This window comes from Varroa jacobsoni, unplaced genomic scaffold (assembly GCF_002532875.2).
Source record: "Varroa jacobsoni isolate VJ856 unplaced genomic scaffold, vjacob_1.0 contig00415, whole genome shotgun sequence".
Classification (NCBI taxonomy): domain Eukaryota; kingdom Metazoa; phylum Arthropoda; class Arachnida; order Mesostigmata; family Varroidae; genus Varroa; species Varroa jacobsoni.
Genome location: NW_019214462.1, coordinates 59,191 through 73,995, shown reverse-complemented (window position 1 = coordinate 73,995; position 14,805 = coordinate 59,191). Strand labels below are relative to the sequence as shown.

General features: G+C 39.9%; 3 protein-coding genes across 8 annotated transcripts; 1 reads left to right on the top strand and 2 right to left on the bottom strand.

Annotated features, from left to right (window-relative positions):
* Positions 1-849: 849 nt before the first annotated feature.
* Positions 850-4,353, bottom strand: LOC111271210 (tubulin beta-4 chain). The gene is made up of 3 exons (XM_022851873.2): positions 4,201-4,353; positions 2,175-3,008; positions 850-1,978 (listed from the first exon to the last, which is right to left on the bottom strand). The coding sequence occupies exons 1-3, from the start codon at positions 4,255-4,257 to the stop codon at positions 1,529-1,531; spliced, it is 1,341 nt and encodes a 446-aa protein (XP_022707608.1). The 5' UTR covers positions 4,258-4,353; the 3' UTR covers positions 850-1,528.
* An 87-nt stretch (positions 4,354-4,440) lies between these two features.
* Positions 4,441-14,746, top strand: osi (electron transfer flavoprotein regulatory factor orsai). 6 transcript variants are annotated; one of them, XM_086972834.1, is made up of 3 exons: positions 11,276-12,673; positions 14,018-14,141; positions 14,391-14,746. In XM_086972834.1, the coding sequence occupies exon 1, from the start codon at positions 11,739-11,741 to the stop codon at positions 12,108-12,110; it is 372 nt and encodes a 123-aa protein (XP_086828960.1). In that variant the 5' UTR covers positions 11,276-11,738; the 3' UTR covers positions 12,111-12,673; positions 14,018-14,141; positions 14,391-14,746. The 6 variants fall into 6 exon arrangements, 4 of the variants coding, with proteins under 4 accessions (XP_086828960.1, XP_086828959.1, XP_086828958.1 ...); XR_015315236.1 differs by lacking the exon at positions 11,276-12,673 and adding an exon at positions 4,441-5,069 and having other exon boundaries at positions 14,018-14,746; XR_015315237.1 differs by lacking the exon at positions 11,276-12,673 and adding an exon at positions 5,076-5,233 and having other exon boundaries at positions 14,018-14,746.
* dgt1 (KAT8 regulatory NSL complex subunit dim gamma-tubulin 1) lies at positions 7,885-11,098 on the bottom strand. The gene is made up of 4 exons (XM_022851841.2): positions 10,991-11,098; positions 10,445-10,490; positions 8,980-10,223; positions 7,885-8,749 (listed from the first exon to the last, which is right to left on the bottom strand). Exons 3-4 carry the CDS (start codon positions 10,148-10,150, stop codon positions 8,313-8,315), a joined length of 1,608 nt encoding a protein of 535 aa, XP_022707576.1. The 5' UTR covers positions 10,151-10,223; positions 10,445-10,490; positions 10,991-11,098; the 3' UTR covers positions 7,885-8,312.
* Positions 14,747-14,805: the final 59 nt, after the last annotated feature.

Genomic DNA, 14,805 nt, shown 5'->3' with positions numbered 1-14,805 from the left:
GTAAGATGTATCGGCGCGAAATAGTGCGTGAGTCATAGAATACATATTTAGTGTAGTTACAAATAACACACCAAGAGCACTTAGTGTTGCTCTAAGTATTGTGTGCCTTTTACGTAAGCGCATCGTGTTTTCTACTGCACGGTTTACAAAGGTAAGCATACTATTGACTTAAAGTCTTCAATTATTCGAAAACAAGGTGCTTAAAAAAACGCACTGTGTTTGTATAAATATGTTCATGTCTTACTTATTACTATGATGCTACTTTGGGGAAACGCCACTGAACTCTTCGAAATAATGCACTGGACTTTTGATTGTAGACAGCTCCTTTTGTCGCTATTAGGTTCTACATAATTCTGAAAACTTTGGATTTGCCCCGATGCAGAAATGCATTTAAAGCGAGCGATTTTAATGCATTCATCATTCAGATTCTTCAAAATAACGGATTGTAATAACGGAACAAGTAAAGGTAAATATAGCGTAGCTTTACCTGAACTTCCCATCAATAGCCTCATGTAAATATTTTACATCGTGGTGGAGTTTGTTGCCAGATACTGAGTAACTGGAACTAACATATTTGCTTCGGCCTATGGTTTCTAAAGGAAATTTAACCGTGGTTGCGTTGTTAATGTGATTAATGTCACTATCCAAAGCAAATAAGCAAAAGTGTGTGTTCGTTCATGATCGCTAAGCGTTAGTATTAAAACAAGCACTAGCACCAGTTGCTGATGCACAATTTCCCTTTTTATATTACTCATATAACAAATTATGATTGCGAAATAAGAGTTTGAATAAATATATATTACCTTTACAGCGAACGCTTACGTGCCTAGTAAATGAAGACATGAATAATGCGTTCAACAAATCGAATGTATTATTTTAGGTCATATTTCGGTCGTTTTTTCACTGTTGAGGTCATTCAAGGATGGAATCAGCTCTCGCCGTTCCTAGGTCAACTCAATCAAGGCTGATCGTTTAGTAATAATATAATATAATATAGATTCATCACCCTCGCTTTTCTTATACTGTTTAGTTTTTACCTTAGGATAATCCACGACGGCTGTCTGGAGACTGCTTAGATTTCGTGAAATAAATCTGCTCGGTCGCCAAAATCGTAATAAATTAGCAGACGAAGACGATATTATAGAGAGATGGTTGAAAAAGGCCAGAAAAAATTTTGGCCCGTATTCTACCAGAACCTTACCAGCACCAGTCCGTGCTGATCGAATCGTAGAGGTATTAGCATCCAACACGTTCTTTGTATATGTACAGAGACCATTTGAACACAATACTTGTGTGAACAGCTTAAAGCGCGACGTTATTCCTAAAGGCGACCCCCATTAAACCAGATACATCGACAGATTACACGGGGACTGCTACAGCTCGACGGATTAGTAGGACTAATCTGGTTTGGGGTCTGTTTGCACCTAGCTCGCATTTTCTGTAGCAGGTAGTAGTAGTGGTAGTCATAAATTTTAATTCGAAATTCTTCCCTTTCTTCGCTAGTCGGTTGTCGCCTTGCCGTCAACATCTACTCGGCCTGGACCTCCTCTTCCTCATCGTCGAACTCACCCTCATCGTCAGCGGTCGCTTCTTGATACTGCTGGTACTCCGACACGAGGTCGTTCATATTAGACTCGGCCTCCGTGAACTCCATCTCATCCATGCCTTCGCCAGTATACCAATGGAGGAAAGCCTTACGACGAAACATGGCAGTGAATTGCTCAGAAATTCGCTTGAACAGCTCCTGGATGGCTGTCGAGTTACCGATGAAAGTAGCCGCCATCTTGAGTCCACGGGGCGGAATATCACATACGGCGGTCTTGACGTTGTTTGGAATCCATTCGACGAAGTAAGAAGAGTTTTTATTTTGGACGTTGAGCATCTGCTCGTCCACCTCCTTCATGGACATTCGGCCACGGAAAATCGCAGCCACTGTCAGGTAACGGCCATGACGCGGGTCGCACGCAGCCATCATGTTCTGTAAAAACGAAATTGCAGCGAAAAGCAATCAAACTCATCAATAATCTTGCTAGGAAGTATGTCAAAGCATGCCAAATACAAACATCTACGGATAACGTTGAATTCCCATGAATCATCCATAGCATCCATAGTAGAACGATGTATAATCATATGTAATGTAATAGATCATAGTTAAACTGAAATTACATGCACACCTTTGCGTCGAACATCTGCTGTGTAAGCTCGGGAACGGTAAGAGCTCGGTATTGCTGCGAACCACGAGACGTCAGTGGCGCAAAGCCAGGCATGAAGAAGTGTAGACGAGGAAACGGCACCATATTAACGGCGAGTTTTCGGAGATCGGCGTTTAACTGTCCTGGGAAACGTAGGCAAGTGGTCACTCCCGACATTGTCGCTGACACTAGATGGTTGAGGTCACCGTACGTCGGGGTAGTCAGTTTTAGAGTTCGGAAACAAATGTCATAAAGGGCTTCGTTATCGATACAGTAAGTCTCGTCCGTGTTTTCCACCAGCTGATGCACAGAGAGGGTTGCATTGTAGGGTTCGACAACCGTGTCGGAAACCTTAGGTGACGGAACGACAGAGAAAGTGTTCATTATACGGTCTGGATACTCCTCGCGGATCTTCGAAATGAGAAGGGTGCCCATTCCTGAGCCAGTGCCTCCTCCTAGCGAATGAGTCAACTGAAAGCCTTGTAAACAGTCGCAGCCCTCAGCCTCCTTGCGCACCACATCGAGAACGGAGTCGACCAATTCAGCTCCCTCTGTATAATGGCCCTTAGCCCAGTTGTTGCCTGCGCCACTTTGCCCGAACACAAAATTGTCCGGCCGGAAAAGTTGTCCGAAAGGACCCGACCGTACAGAGTCCATAGTGCCTGGCTCGAGATCAACTAGCACAGCCCGTGGTACGTACTTGCCACCGGATGCTTCATTGTAATACACGTTGATGCGCTCCAGCTGCAGGTCAGAGTCGCCATGGTAGGCACCAGTTGGATCGATACCATGCTCATCAGAAATTACCTCCCAGAACTGAAGGGATTTCAAAGACAGTATTTTGTATAGTTAGATTTAAGCTAAGCGCAACTTACTGAACAGAAGAAATATTAGGCATTATAGCATCTTTACAAGACACCTAATGTACAGCAGATAATGTGACAATTTAAAATTATTTTTGCAAACCTAATCTAATAATCATATTTTACATTCAAAATGCGATGAAAAATAGAAAACACGTTCTGTAGTATCCAATCGCCACGTTTCGAAAGTTTCTTTTAATATTAATGCAGTTTCATCTTTAAGTTCGAACATTGCGTATATCCAGGCTGCATTTACTATTACTAAAGGGCATTTAACACGATACGCCCTAGTCTCTTAATCTGTCTTGTCGAAGTACTCCCTAAATACTTAAGTCAGCATTAAGCACTGGGTAATAAGCAGGAGCTGTTTCTTTCTCTTGTCGATCGATACGTTAATCACGCCAATCAGGCATCTCAGCAGAGCTCCATGTTATACATGTAGCCTAGCTCTTGGTCGATGAATTTAAAAGAAGAAGCTAATATATTGACCCAAGAAAGCCTAAAAGAAAATGTTTGCATGCAATTGTTTGGTAGTTTTTAGATAATTCTATAGAAATTAAAATGTAACAGTGACTGTTTGCTCGCCTATGTAATACAATTGGTTCGAATGACCTAGAAACAAACCCCGCCCCACTGCACAAACTACGGAACATGACCAAGAGAGCGACTACTAGTTAGTGAGCTAAGCCTAACGTCAAAAGTAGCAGCCCGTGTACAATTTCTAGAATCGCCTGCCCATAAAGATAATTGCTCCGGTGGGAGAGTTGAATTTCTCGTATAAAGGACAGACTATGTATAATCATATAAAACAGGTGAAATAAATGTAATAGAAAAATTGGAAAATCGGATGGGGTTTTTGATGACTTGGCAGGTCAAAATGAACGTCTCGACTTTTTGAATAATCGACGAGCTCATGCGTGACTTATGAGTCTAAAATACAGTTCGTTGGCATTAAAAGGATTTGCACCCAAAGCTTACTTCGAGCTGTATCATGGGCCAGTAGTGCCAGCCATAGTTGCAACCCAACCGAGCCATGAGTTGTACCCATTCAAATGGGTAGTCTGGATGGGTTCTCAATGCAAGCTAAGCTAAAGTGAAGGCAACTTGGCGCTACCACGTCTAAACCTAGAGAAAGTAAAACTTACTTTTGCACCAATCTGGTTTCCGCATTGCCCCGTCTGGATATGCACGATTTCACGCATTTTTAATGACTATTGAAAGCCGCACGTTGAAGACTCTAAAAACCGCTGAAAACGACCGAGCTCAATGTGACAGCGAGCTTCGCCCCAACGGAGTGAGCGCTTTGAGCGCCCTGAACCGGCCAACGCCTGAGCTAGCGGTTGCGGACGCCGCTAAATTTAAATGGCACCAACGGCGCGAATCTATCAATCAGTCGAAATTTGGCTTATCTTTAAGCACAACAGTAAAATTCCATTCTATACACACGCGTGAATCACGTCCGTTACGTAGCGCTACTAAAACAGCACCAAACAAGCCTATTATATTTATCGGATTCGAAAGACAAATCTAGGTGTTTTTAACGGTTTGAGAAAGACCCGCCACTGAGGTGGATATTGGCGGGGGGTTAGCTTGTTCGAAACGAACCCTCCATTTCTGGCAACCATTTCCAATTAAAGGAAAGGGGGAAAGAAAAAGCAGCGAAAGATCGGATCGAGCAATTAACGACTTTGTAGCTTTAAGTCTGAGGTTAAAAATTAACAAATTCATAGAACAATACACGAATGGTTTAATCTTTTTGCTTTAAAAGTATTTCGATGCTGACGAAGTAGATCTAGTATTCAGAAAAGATGAAATTTTCTCTTGGCAGTAATATAATTGTCTTCATTTGTCGGATGGGTTGGCGTCTACCGAGAATGGCTAAACCCTTCTCCCGGAGAGGTCCTGAAATTGTGTAGAATTGAATTTTTTCACTTTATTAAGATAATTCGGCATACTTTTATGTTTGTCTATGGCTTCATATTCATCTGGCGACATAAAACCTGCTGCTGAAATGGTATGTTTATAGCAATGATATCGAGAACAACATTTAAGGTACAGGTCCTCGGAGTATCCGACCGGTGAAGATATCCCTGGAGCTGCAGTCGTGCTAGCGGGACTATATAAAAAAAATTTTACTCAGTAGGAATTGGTACTTCAACTTGCTACTTTGAGACACTCGTGAGTTCATATTCTACTTTGATTTCTAAGGGATAAAGTTAAGGTTTCAGGACATATAGAAACACTTATAACCCTACTGATATTTTGTGCCGGCGAAAAAGCCTTGCTTTAGAAATAGATATCATTTATAGCTTAACAACCGAACACGTATTAAATATTAAATAATATATGTAAGAAATTTTCAAAGCGAAAATCCGCACCTTTCGCTTATATATCTATTGCATATGTTTACTTGCTGCCAGCCTTCAGCAGTATTAATAATTTGGTAGTCACTGTCTAAGCTTAGTAGTTGTTTCTGCAAATTTTTATGCTATACAAACCTTCTGTTTTAACCCACTTGAAATGGAATACTTAAAACGTGCATTCCCGAGCACTTAGCAATAACAATCATAGGGCCTCTCCTACCGTAAAAAGAGAAAACGCAATCATGAAACGGATGATTGGCACTTTCTGATACACAATGCACATTTATCTACCCTGAACGTATCCTTGTCATGTTACTTATATGCGACTTAAGCCTATTTATGCTGTACCTTCAAACTCTAAAGGAGTCACGATTTTTTGCTGTTGACAGCCAGCCTGTCAAAGGTCGTTAGTTGTAAGAGAACCGTATCATTAAACAGCTTCTAGGTTCTCAACCAGTTAGAGCAGGACATAGTCTGGGTGGTTCATGCGCATCTCTTAGGTGCGTTACTATGGTAATCATGAGGATTCGTTCATCGCTATTAAAATTTCACTTGAGCAAATTGTTATTATGACAGATAAATGCTATCCCGGTTTAGTGGTTTGTTGGAAGAACTCCATTTAATTCCAACGAGACCGGCTCTGGTTGGGCCTTTTAGAAGGGGTCAGTTCTTAATCCTATACAGAAGAAAATAATGTAGAGGTGGTTCTGAGGATATGTTCGCAGAAAAAAATAACTGATGGTCTTAAAAATATAACAAATAGAAATAATAAGAGGCACCAATTGGAGGAGATTTGAATAGCGCTGTTCGGTGGCCCCTGCGAGGTGTCTTTTAGACTAATTAGAATCGCTTTTAACGCACATTTTATTTTCATTTATCTACTTGAAAACGAATCTGGTTTCGAAAATAACCGAATAATCAATTTTATTTGTTTTCGTTCGTTTTTGCTCAGCAAATGGTGTATGTGTGCGACTTATGTGGTAGCTTTAAAGGCGGGTTGACCAAAGTCAGTGCCAATACAGCCCATTGTTGTGCTCTCCTAGGTACCTCAACACCGCCTCCAGTTCATACTATTACAGGTATATTAGTTACAATGCGATACTCTAAATCTATAAAAAGTAACACTTGGAAGAGCATTTTGTTGTTGTATTCGTCACGGTACACAAAAGAATATTTTTTGTATCCAATCTTGTTTTAATCAATATAAATTGTTTTCTTAAATAAGCCTTCACCGGGGTATTGGTGCCGCGCAATTTTATCTCTTTCAAGAAAAGAAATCTCTTATGTTTCTTTAATGGACTCAGTTACTGTGATCGCTATGATGCTAAAGTTTACTCTTTTGAGGTTCCTGCTTATTACTTAATCCCGTTCATATTGAATAAAATCGAAACTACAAACGAACTAAACAGCGCAACAAGACATGTCAAAAATGGTTTCTGTATCATGTAGGAAAATTTATGTCTATCAGATTACTTGAAAATAGGTCGTGGATAACTACTGTCGAACTCAAAAATTGGTAAATTTTTTCTTCGTGCATTATTTGTATCATATTAACATGAATTTGCAATAAACTGCATTACTGAATTTCAAAATACTGTTAAACAAGCAATAGAAACGTTAGTCAATGCTATTATTACAGCATACATACAAGTTATTTAAACGGGAGGCACTATTTGTTCTAATATACAAAAAGTTTTAATTGTGGTGGTCTTTTTCTGTATATCAGTGAAATAAAAAATATCAGTTTTCATTAACAAGAAAATAGGGTTCGTTCTTAGAATATGCTCAGCACTCACAATTTGTTGCCTTTATCATTGATCTGCATGCTATACAAGTTCCATCTATAGCTTAATTTACACAACATCACTTTTGATAACTATATCAAGGTTTCGGCATTCCTTAATGAGACTTCACACTAAATATATCGTTTTGTATGCTGACTGCTAATCTTGACGCGTTCACTGGACTCAGTATACTCAGTTATAATATTGGACTGATATATCTCAAGAGGGCTGATACAGTTAATCGCTTCATCGAGGAAAACACGAAACAACAGTTGAATCTTGTGCGGCTGCAAGTGATGCCGTGTGATCAGGTTCATAAAAGTGTGCGAGTATGCTTTTCATTTTTGGATAGAATATAATAGAAACAGATCTTGTTTTGGGATATTATTTGCGGTGTATATCTATTTTCGATATCCATCTGTATTGCGCAATGTCAGAAATAAGTGCTCGATTATAAAAATTCTGACATTAAAACAAAGCAATGTACTATTATATATTTTGTACCGCGTCGTCGTCACCATTAATTTGAATTAAGCTACGACGGCATGCCATTAATTTGAATTAAGCTACGACGGCATTTATCAAAGTTACCGGTAAAACTTCTATTCATTGCAGACCATAAGAAAAACCTTATCTTACTCGACTTAAATTTTTACAATTAATTTAGAGAGTATATCGTGTGTTTAAATCACTGCACAGGGATCGTCGCAGCAGAATTTATTCACATAATATTTGTCAAAAGCGGCAACATCAATTTCTCTTCGATAAGGCATCTCCATCTGAAGAGCATATCTGATGTCGTTCTGTACAAGGCTATTATACACATATATGTGAAAAAAATAATAGTAATGTATTTAAACTCAATTTTGTTATGTTAATTTCGACTTTTTGCGAGGACCACGATATATCTTATAACATTATCTATCCTCGACAACCCCGCCAACAAAGACAAATAGTGCATTCACATATTCAGATCGGTATAGCAAGTATTTACAATCTCGCAGGCTAATATATATTTTTTTGGTTTGTAGATAATGCCCTGCTTTTAACAAACATGAGTTCTGTGGTTACACTAGTTACGCGTAATTACATTAAAAGTTTTTGATATCACTACGTCTGCCCAGCACCATGGTTCTCAAGAATGTATTCTGGTGCACTTTGCAGAGCGGTTGACATCTGCCGCGTCACTTGCAACTGTACTTGTTGCCCACCGACTATTCGAACTGAACGGCCCTTTAAAGCCTCAAAGTTGGAGGTATCTTTATTAACGCTCGCAGCTGTACTAACTCCCCCTCCATGTCCAAGAGCACTAACCCCCGGGCCGCGCTGCGGATTTTCGCGACTAGGTTCTTGATGTTGTTGCTGATGATGTTGCTGCGGTTCCCGAAGCGATGAGGTTGCATCTGATTGAACTCTCGAGTTGCTGGAGCCAGCGACCGACAGGGGCATTTCGTCGTCGTATAGAGCAGTGTCTGTTGGTAAACCATCGTCTGACATCGCCGAATCTGTTGACTCATCATCATCTGCCTCACCCGTTGTAGAAATTCCTATTGTTGAATGCCAGATGTCCGTTATCATCACCGTCCTCATCATAACATACTATACACTATACGATCATCATTCGTATATAAAAAATATTAAATTAATCATACATTTGATAACTTAAATTATATTCGGAAGCGTGGTTGGTAATTAAGAGCTGAATACTGAATAGGAACCTTTAGGAAAAAGCGTCGCATATTCTTAAACGGCACAAATAATACAAAGTATCACATACCACTTTGGTTAAGACCAAAAAGGTTTGTAGGCTCTATAGCGTCGAGGCCAAGCGCGGCAACATCGTCCATTCCATCAAAGAATTCACGCGGCTCTTCCTTTACCTCAACACCTTCAGGCAGCGAACTTTCGAGCAGCTTTTGAAGTGCGTCGACATCGAATGAAGTATGCTCCGGGCAGTGTTCACGTCCGCGGACTCTTAGAACTGGTTCATTGCAGCCTTCTTCTTTACATGCTTGAAAAAGTTTTTGATCAGGATCTAACAAAATATGAGAAGGACAGAAAGATGTCAAAGGAAGGAGAGTCTCCTCACAATCCGGTGCTTTACATGTCTCGCAGGAAGTTCTTGGCAAAGGGTAAGATACGCCATCCGCCTGAGCCTTGCGTTTTACCTTCATTTTGTGCTTAAGGGTAGCTTCTTGTCCGTGCACTCGCCGATAGTTCTTATAGGCAATAAAACGTCGATAGAGGCGCTCGTCTCGAGGGTTATTGAAGTCTTTACCCACATGTGGTTTCTCAAACTGCTGTCGATACAAATAATCTCTTCTACGTTCCTTGTACATGTATCGTAATCGGTGAAACTGATCCAAATACAGTTGTTGAAGACGCAACATCTTTTCCTTTGTAGTTCTTGCTGCTTCTTCAGCCGTAAATACACCTGCGTGTTTTTTGAAATCTGTCATCTCCTCGTCAACACTTTCAGCATCACTGTCACCATCGTAGATGTAGCAATTCTCAATTAGTGGTGCCTCCTGGTCACTATCTGGATCAAAAAATTTTAACGTCGATCTCGATGTTGTAGCCATTTGGGCGTTATGCTCGGCTTTTTGACAGTAAATTTCAAGAGATTCGAATACTTTAAACGGTGTTTCATTTAGAGTCATTGGCCGTTTAGCTTTGCCTGATTTCGTCCTATTGACATGTATCTTGCACAGATATTCACGTCGTTCAGTTTTTGCTGCAGGATAGCGACATCTCCTCTGGGTATTTGGCTGGACATATTGACATTGCCGGTAAGGCGAATCGCGGTCCTCCAGTACATGTCGTAAGCAATATTTTCTACCCGCGATTCGTGGTTGTTGGCATACCCTATGCATGTAAGCACAGAATTTTCGTTCAGGTATAGCTGGCTCGCTGTCACTTGAGATACGACGGGGTACCCTGTTGCTCATTTTCAGGTTTTTCTGGTCAGTGAGCTGATTAGGGAGAACTGAGATAGTTCTGCTACTGGACCGACACCTCGATCTTGAATTTGTTACACGTGTACACACAGATATGGCAACTTCCACATTAAAACTAGTTATAAGCTATAGCTACGTGTGTTAAGCCCCTTACAGCATGCACCTTTTATAAATGGCATCAAATATAAACACTAAAAACATGAAAATTCTTTTACGAGGTTCGTAAGTAACCTCGTACTTTTAATTCTACCATAGACGGATGTAAGTGCGGAAGAGAACACCCACAGGTTCACTGCAGTAGATGTCGATCACAACACAACCATAGGCGAGTCTGAAACGAAAAACCAAACAGACTGTTAAAGACCACCCAGTGACAGTTGTTTGTGTTGGCCATTCAATAAGTAATATTTTCAACACTTACCAGCGAAATTATGAGTCAAACTGGTAATATTTGGACTAATGTTTATAACAAATAATTTTCCAAGAATCTTATGAAGCATCTTATTTGTTACGGCAGTACCTTCGGAATCTTCAGTCCAACTTGTTTAGAGATATGCGAAATCACGTAGTACCAACTATTGTCATGGTAAATAGAGCGAATAATTCTTATCATACAGTACAAAATTTAAAGGGAAAACAACGTTTTTCAAAAATCTGGGTTCGAATCCACGGAAAATGTAGTGCTTCCATGTTAACCAGTTCCATTATTTTCCTCATAAATAAAATTATTATATCATCACTAAATGGTGCCCAGAACAACGTGTGATGGCATTTTGAGCAAGCTTATATCAACGTAATTATACTCAGATAGGTCCTATAATTTCAACTTACCGAGTGAGCTTCATCAGTGGCAAGCGTTAGAGCCAGCGCTTACCATACCGACGTACTATGACCATTAGGGGTCATCAACCTCTTGCGCGCAGTCCTTTACCGACTACGGCTGATTATCGGCTGGCCACGGATCAACATCGTTGACAGATAAGCGCTGTCGCCGTGTCTCGTGCACTTTTGAGACTACTGCTGCTTATTCTACTCTGTTCACACGGAGTGAGCGAGATGTCGCCCTAGCAGAAGAACGCGCAGGCCACAGACGCTGTTGTGTAGCTCCAGGAACAAGAACTTTTTCCTTGTCTTGCAGCACACAGTCGTACATAGAACTTCTTATATATATGCTTGCTTTGGCTGCGTTATAATCTCTATTATAAAAACAGTTTCCTTTACTAGTGATAATCGTTGGCTCTTATTGACGATTTCAATGAATGTTGAAGCACCCGGTTCCGATTAACAAGGTTTGAAACGCCCGCGCGGTTTTCTGTCGGAACTCGCTTAATAGACGCTATAGCTATCAGCTGCTTTGCGCTTTCGTCCGAGTGTCTCAAGTGAAACAAAATCAAAACAGAACACGAGGAGCTAGAAGGCTACTCGGCTGTTACGGTGTTGGTCCATCTTTGGACCACTATATGTGGGTTTGTCGGAAATCACCCCTAAAGCTAAGCCTTCATTTCAAAAACAGTCAAAACAAACAGAGTGAGAATCCTTCACTCTTGTTTGAGAGGCACTGCGTGAGGTTAGTGAAATAATGCTGCCTTATGTTGTTCGCCGGTACGCCGGTCATCTGTGCGCGGCGAACCTGATTACACCTCGCGGTGGGACTCGAGCACTTACTAGCAGCCATTCTGCTCCGGATCAAGAACAGTCTCCACCCCCGTTAACGGTTAAACAAGTGTATAAAAATTTACTTCATCTCGGCAAAGACTTTCCAAAGGGTTACGAGTACTTCCGGGATCGTTGCAAAAACGCGTTCATGAAGAACAGGGAAGTGAGCGACCCCCACCAGATCGAAATTCTACTTGCACGCGCCGTATACGTGACAAAGGAGTTAGAGGCGCTGTATATGCTCAAAAAGTATCGGACCCTCAAGAAACGTTATTATGCCGAAGAGCTCAAATAAATTCAAAACGAATTGAAGATGAGCTATCTATGGATAGCGTGATATCACAGTGGCCGGTGATACATCCAAACGTGTATTCTGATGACTAATCGACGTTAAAGTTGACGATACAAATGTGACCCGAAGCTGTTCTTCTTTAAAGTCATCGTTATTGTTGTCCTAGCAGAAATGTGAGAGCCCTCTGGATTTAAGCGGCAGACGACACACCAGAGACTAATAATGTAGACTATCAATTTTTGATAATTCAGGCGTGCAACCGAAATCTATCTTTGGAGTATAATAACATTGGCTTGCACCACATAGAAGGGTGCATCGAGAACTAGTTTTTAGGGATTGTATTTTCAGAACAAGCAAACAAACAAGTGTAGTTATTGGTTAGGTTAAAAAAAAGGTGGAGAAGACGGCGTAACCCTCTTAAGATAATGTATGTGCGTGTGTGTTGACTCAAGGGTTGGGGTCGCTGAACACATAACCCAATTCGAAACAACCGTTTGGACTATTAGTCATTATCACTACTGAACAAACATATCGAGCACTTGCTTATAACGAAGCAGCAATATCTTGTAAGACATCCTTAAAAATCCTAACGCTGGAAGTACAATTGTTTACGTACGATACGTGTGTATTTTTTCCACTTCACTGAATTGAAATGCTTTACTCATTACCTACACAGGTTTCATATGAAGAGGCACTAAAATACCGTACCTCGATAAGCGAAAGTGAATTAATTGGTACAATGATATCATATTTTTGTAAAAATTGCACCAATTAATTCACTCTCGCTTATCGAGATACGGTATTTAGGTGCCTCTTCACATATATATATATTCCTTCCCATACCTTAGGGTACTACATTACTTCATTCTAATAAGCAGGACGTACTTGTTGTCAGAATTTATCTTTAATACGGATTTTATCTTTAATACGTTTAATACGGATAGGCACCCAGCGAGTAGTGTAGGATTCGAGTTTTTGTAACTTTTTGTAACTGCAACCGCAATCATGTTCTATAATCATTAGATGATGATTGATATCGTCTTGGCGAACTCATCATCAACATCATTTAGCAGGGAAGCTTTGTCTTGCAGGCGATCATATTCGCTCTTGCAATATGGCCGAGGTGGAGAGTGCGCAAGTTACATTAGCGGTCAATATATACGTGAGCTGGCCCACGTAGACGCTTATGACAAAGATACATATAAGTGGTTTAGGTTGCTCAATTTCTAACCCATGTGCATTGTGGCACTTTATCCGTGTGGCAACCCGAAAGGGGTAAGGGGACTCAATGTACTTGAGATACTTAAGGGTTGAGACTAGATTTACGATTGTTGGCCAGAAAAGGCTCAGTTACGTTGATTGCCACTACCAGCACATACACATATAGACAGGCAGGCTCTTAAAATGAATTCTGTCATTAAGACTGAACTCAACACTGTAAAGTGACGTCTTTGAATCCTCTTCCGCTTAGGGCATAAAGAGACCTTATCAAGATACTAAATGAAACGTATTTACTACAACAGTGTTCTTAAAAGCGTATAAATTTAAAAGCACTGCTTTGCTAAGTAGTACATACATATACGTATATATATCTACCATCATATTGATGTCTTCTTATGCTATAATATGATTACATGACTTCATTTTTCCATACACCCTATTATACTATGCCTTACAAGGGCTGGTAAATTATCAACAAGCCATATCTTATTCGTGTATTTTTTCAAAGTTAAAATCATTTTCTACCATTCCATTACTATTTTGTCAGCTTGCACTTGGGTGTGATGTAGGTTTTTCGGGATAATTAATTTTCAAATTCATTCTTTATATTAGAGATAAATAAAACTTATCCCAACAAATATTGGTTTCTGGCATAGTGAATTTCGAGTATTTTGCATGACTGTTTTCAGGTGTTATTGCAATTAGCGGTCTCTTGTTGTATCGGGCCCGAGCGACATATGTAATTAATACAAAAAAGACGGAATAACAATTTAATAATTTCTATTGAAATTAATGCGAAGCCAACAGATGAAGGTATTTGCTAATGTGTATTCTAATACTTACCCAATAAATAAATTTGAGTTTGGATAATAACTAGAGTAGAAATGCTGATAAAAGCTAAACTAGACTAAAATTGAATAATTGGGTATTTGAATGGTATGAGTTGGTTTAGCTAGAGAAAAACCGCTTTTCCAAGCGCTTATTTTTTTTTTATCAAGGTTCGTGATTTCTCAACAATGACGTTACTGAACGATAACTGGAAAGATACCTTATTTGTTGCAGGAAGTTATGTAATTTGTGCCAGACAATAGAAGTGACAATTTAAGATGGCGGATGATGAGAATCAATCTGAAGTGCTATTTGTATATAGTTGTGTATACCAATGGAAATAAAAAAGTAGTCGATAGTGATGATTCATACAGGGCTTGTATTTGGAGTGTACTGAATATGAACGATTTTGTAACATCATAGCAAGATGGACGTTATAGGGACCTTTTAATTACAATCGTACAGGCTGACCAGATGAGATATGATGCAGAACGGCTGATAGTCTGAATAAGCCCATGCTAGTATGAGAGACGCAAAGCGGGACAAATGTTGTTACAATAAAGTCAGATTGCTTATCAAACATGTTGGTATATTATGTGTTTTGTATTTATATTTCTTATCCTTTTCCGTCTCAAATTTGTATCTGAAG

Excerpts from the sequence above, each read along its gene's own strand:
- LOC111271210 (XM_022851873.2), bottom strand. The coding sequence starts at position 4,257 with ATGCGTGAAATCGTGCATATCCAGACGGGGCAATGCGGAAACCAGATT. Across the intron at positions 3,009-4,200 it reads GAAACCAGATTGGTGCAAAA|TTCTGGGAGGTAATTTCTGA; the intron begins GTAAGTTTTACT and ends AAATCCCTTCAG. Across the intron at positions 1,979-2,174 it reads AGCAGATGTTCGACGCAAAG|AACATGATGGCTGCGTGCGA; the intron begins GTGTGCATGTAA and ends TCGTTTTTACAG.
- dgt1 (XM_022851841.2), bottom strand. The coding sequence starts at position 10,150 with ATGAGCAACAGGGTACCCCGTCGTATCTCAAGTGACAGCGAGCCAGCT. Across the intron at positions 8,750-8,979 it reads TTTTGGTCTTAACCAAAGTG|GAATTTCTACAACGGGTGAG; the intron begins GTATGTGATACT and ends ATTCAACAATAG.
- osi (XM_086972833.1), top strand. The coding sequence starts at position 11,739 with ATGCTGCCTTATGTTGTTCGCCGGTACGCCGGTCATCTGTGCGCGGCG.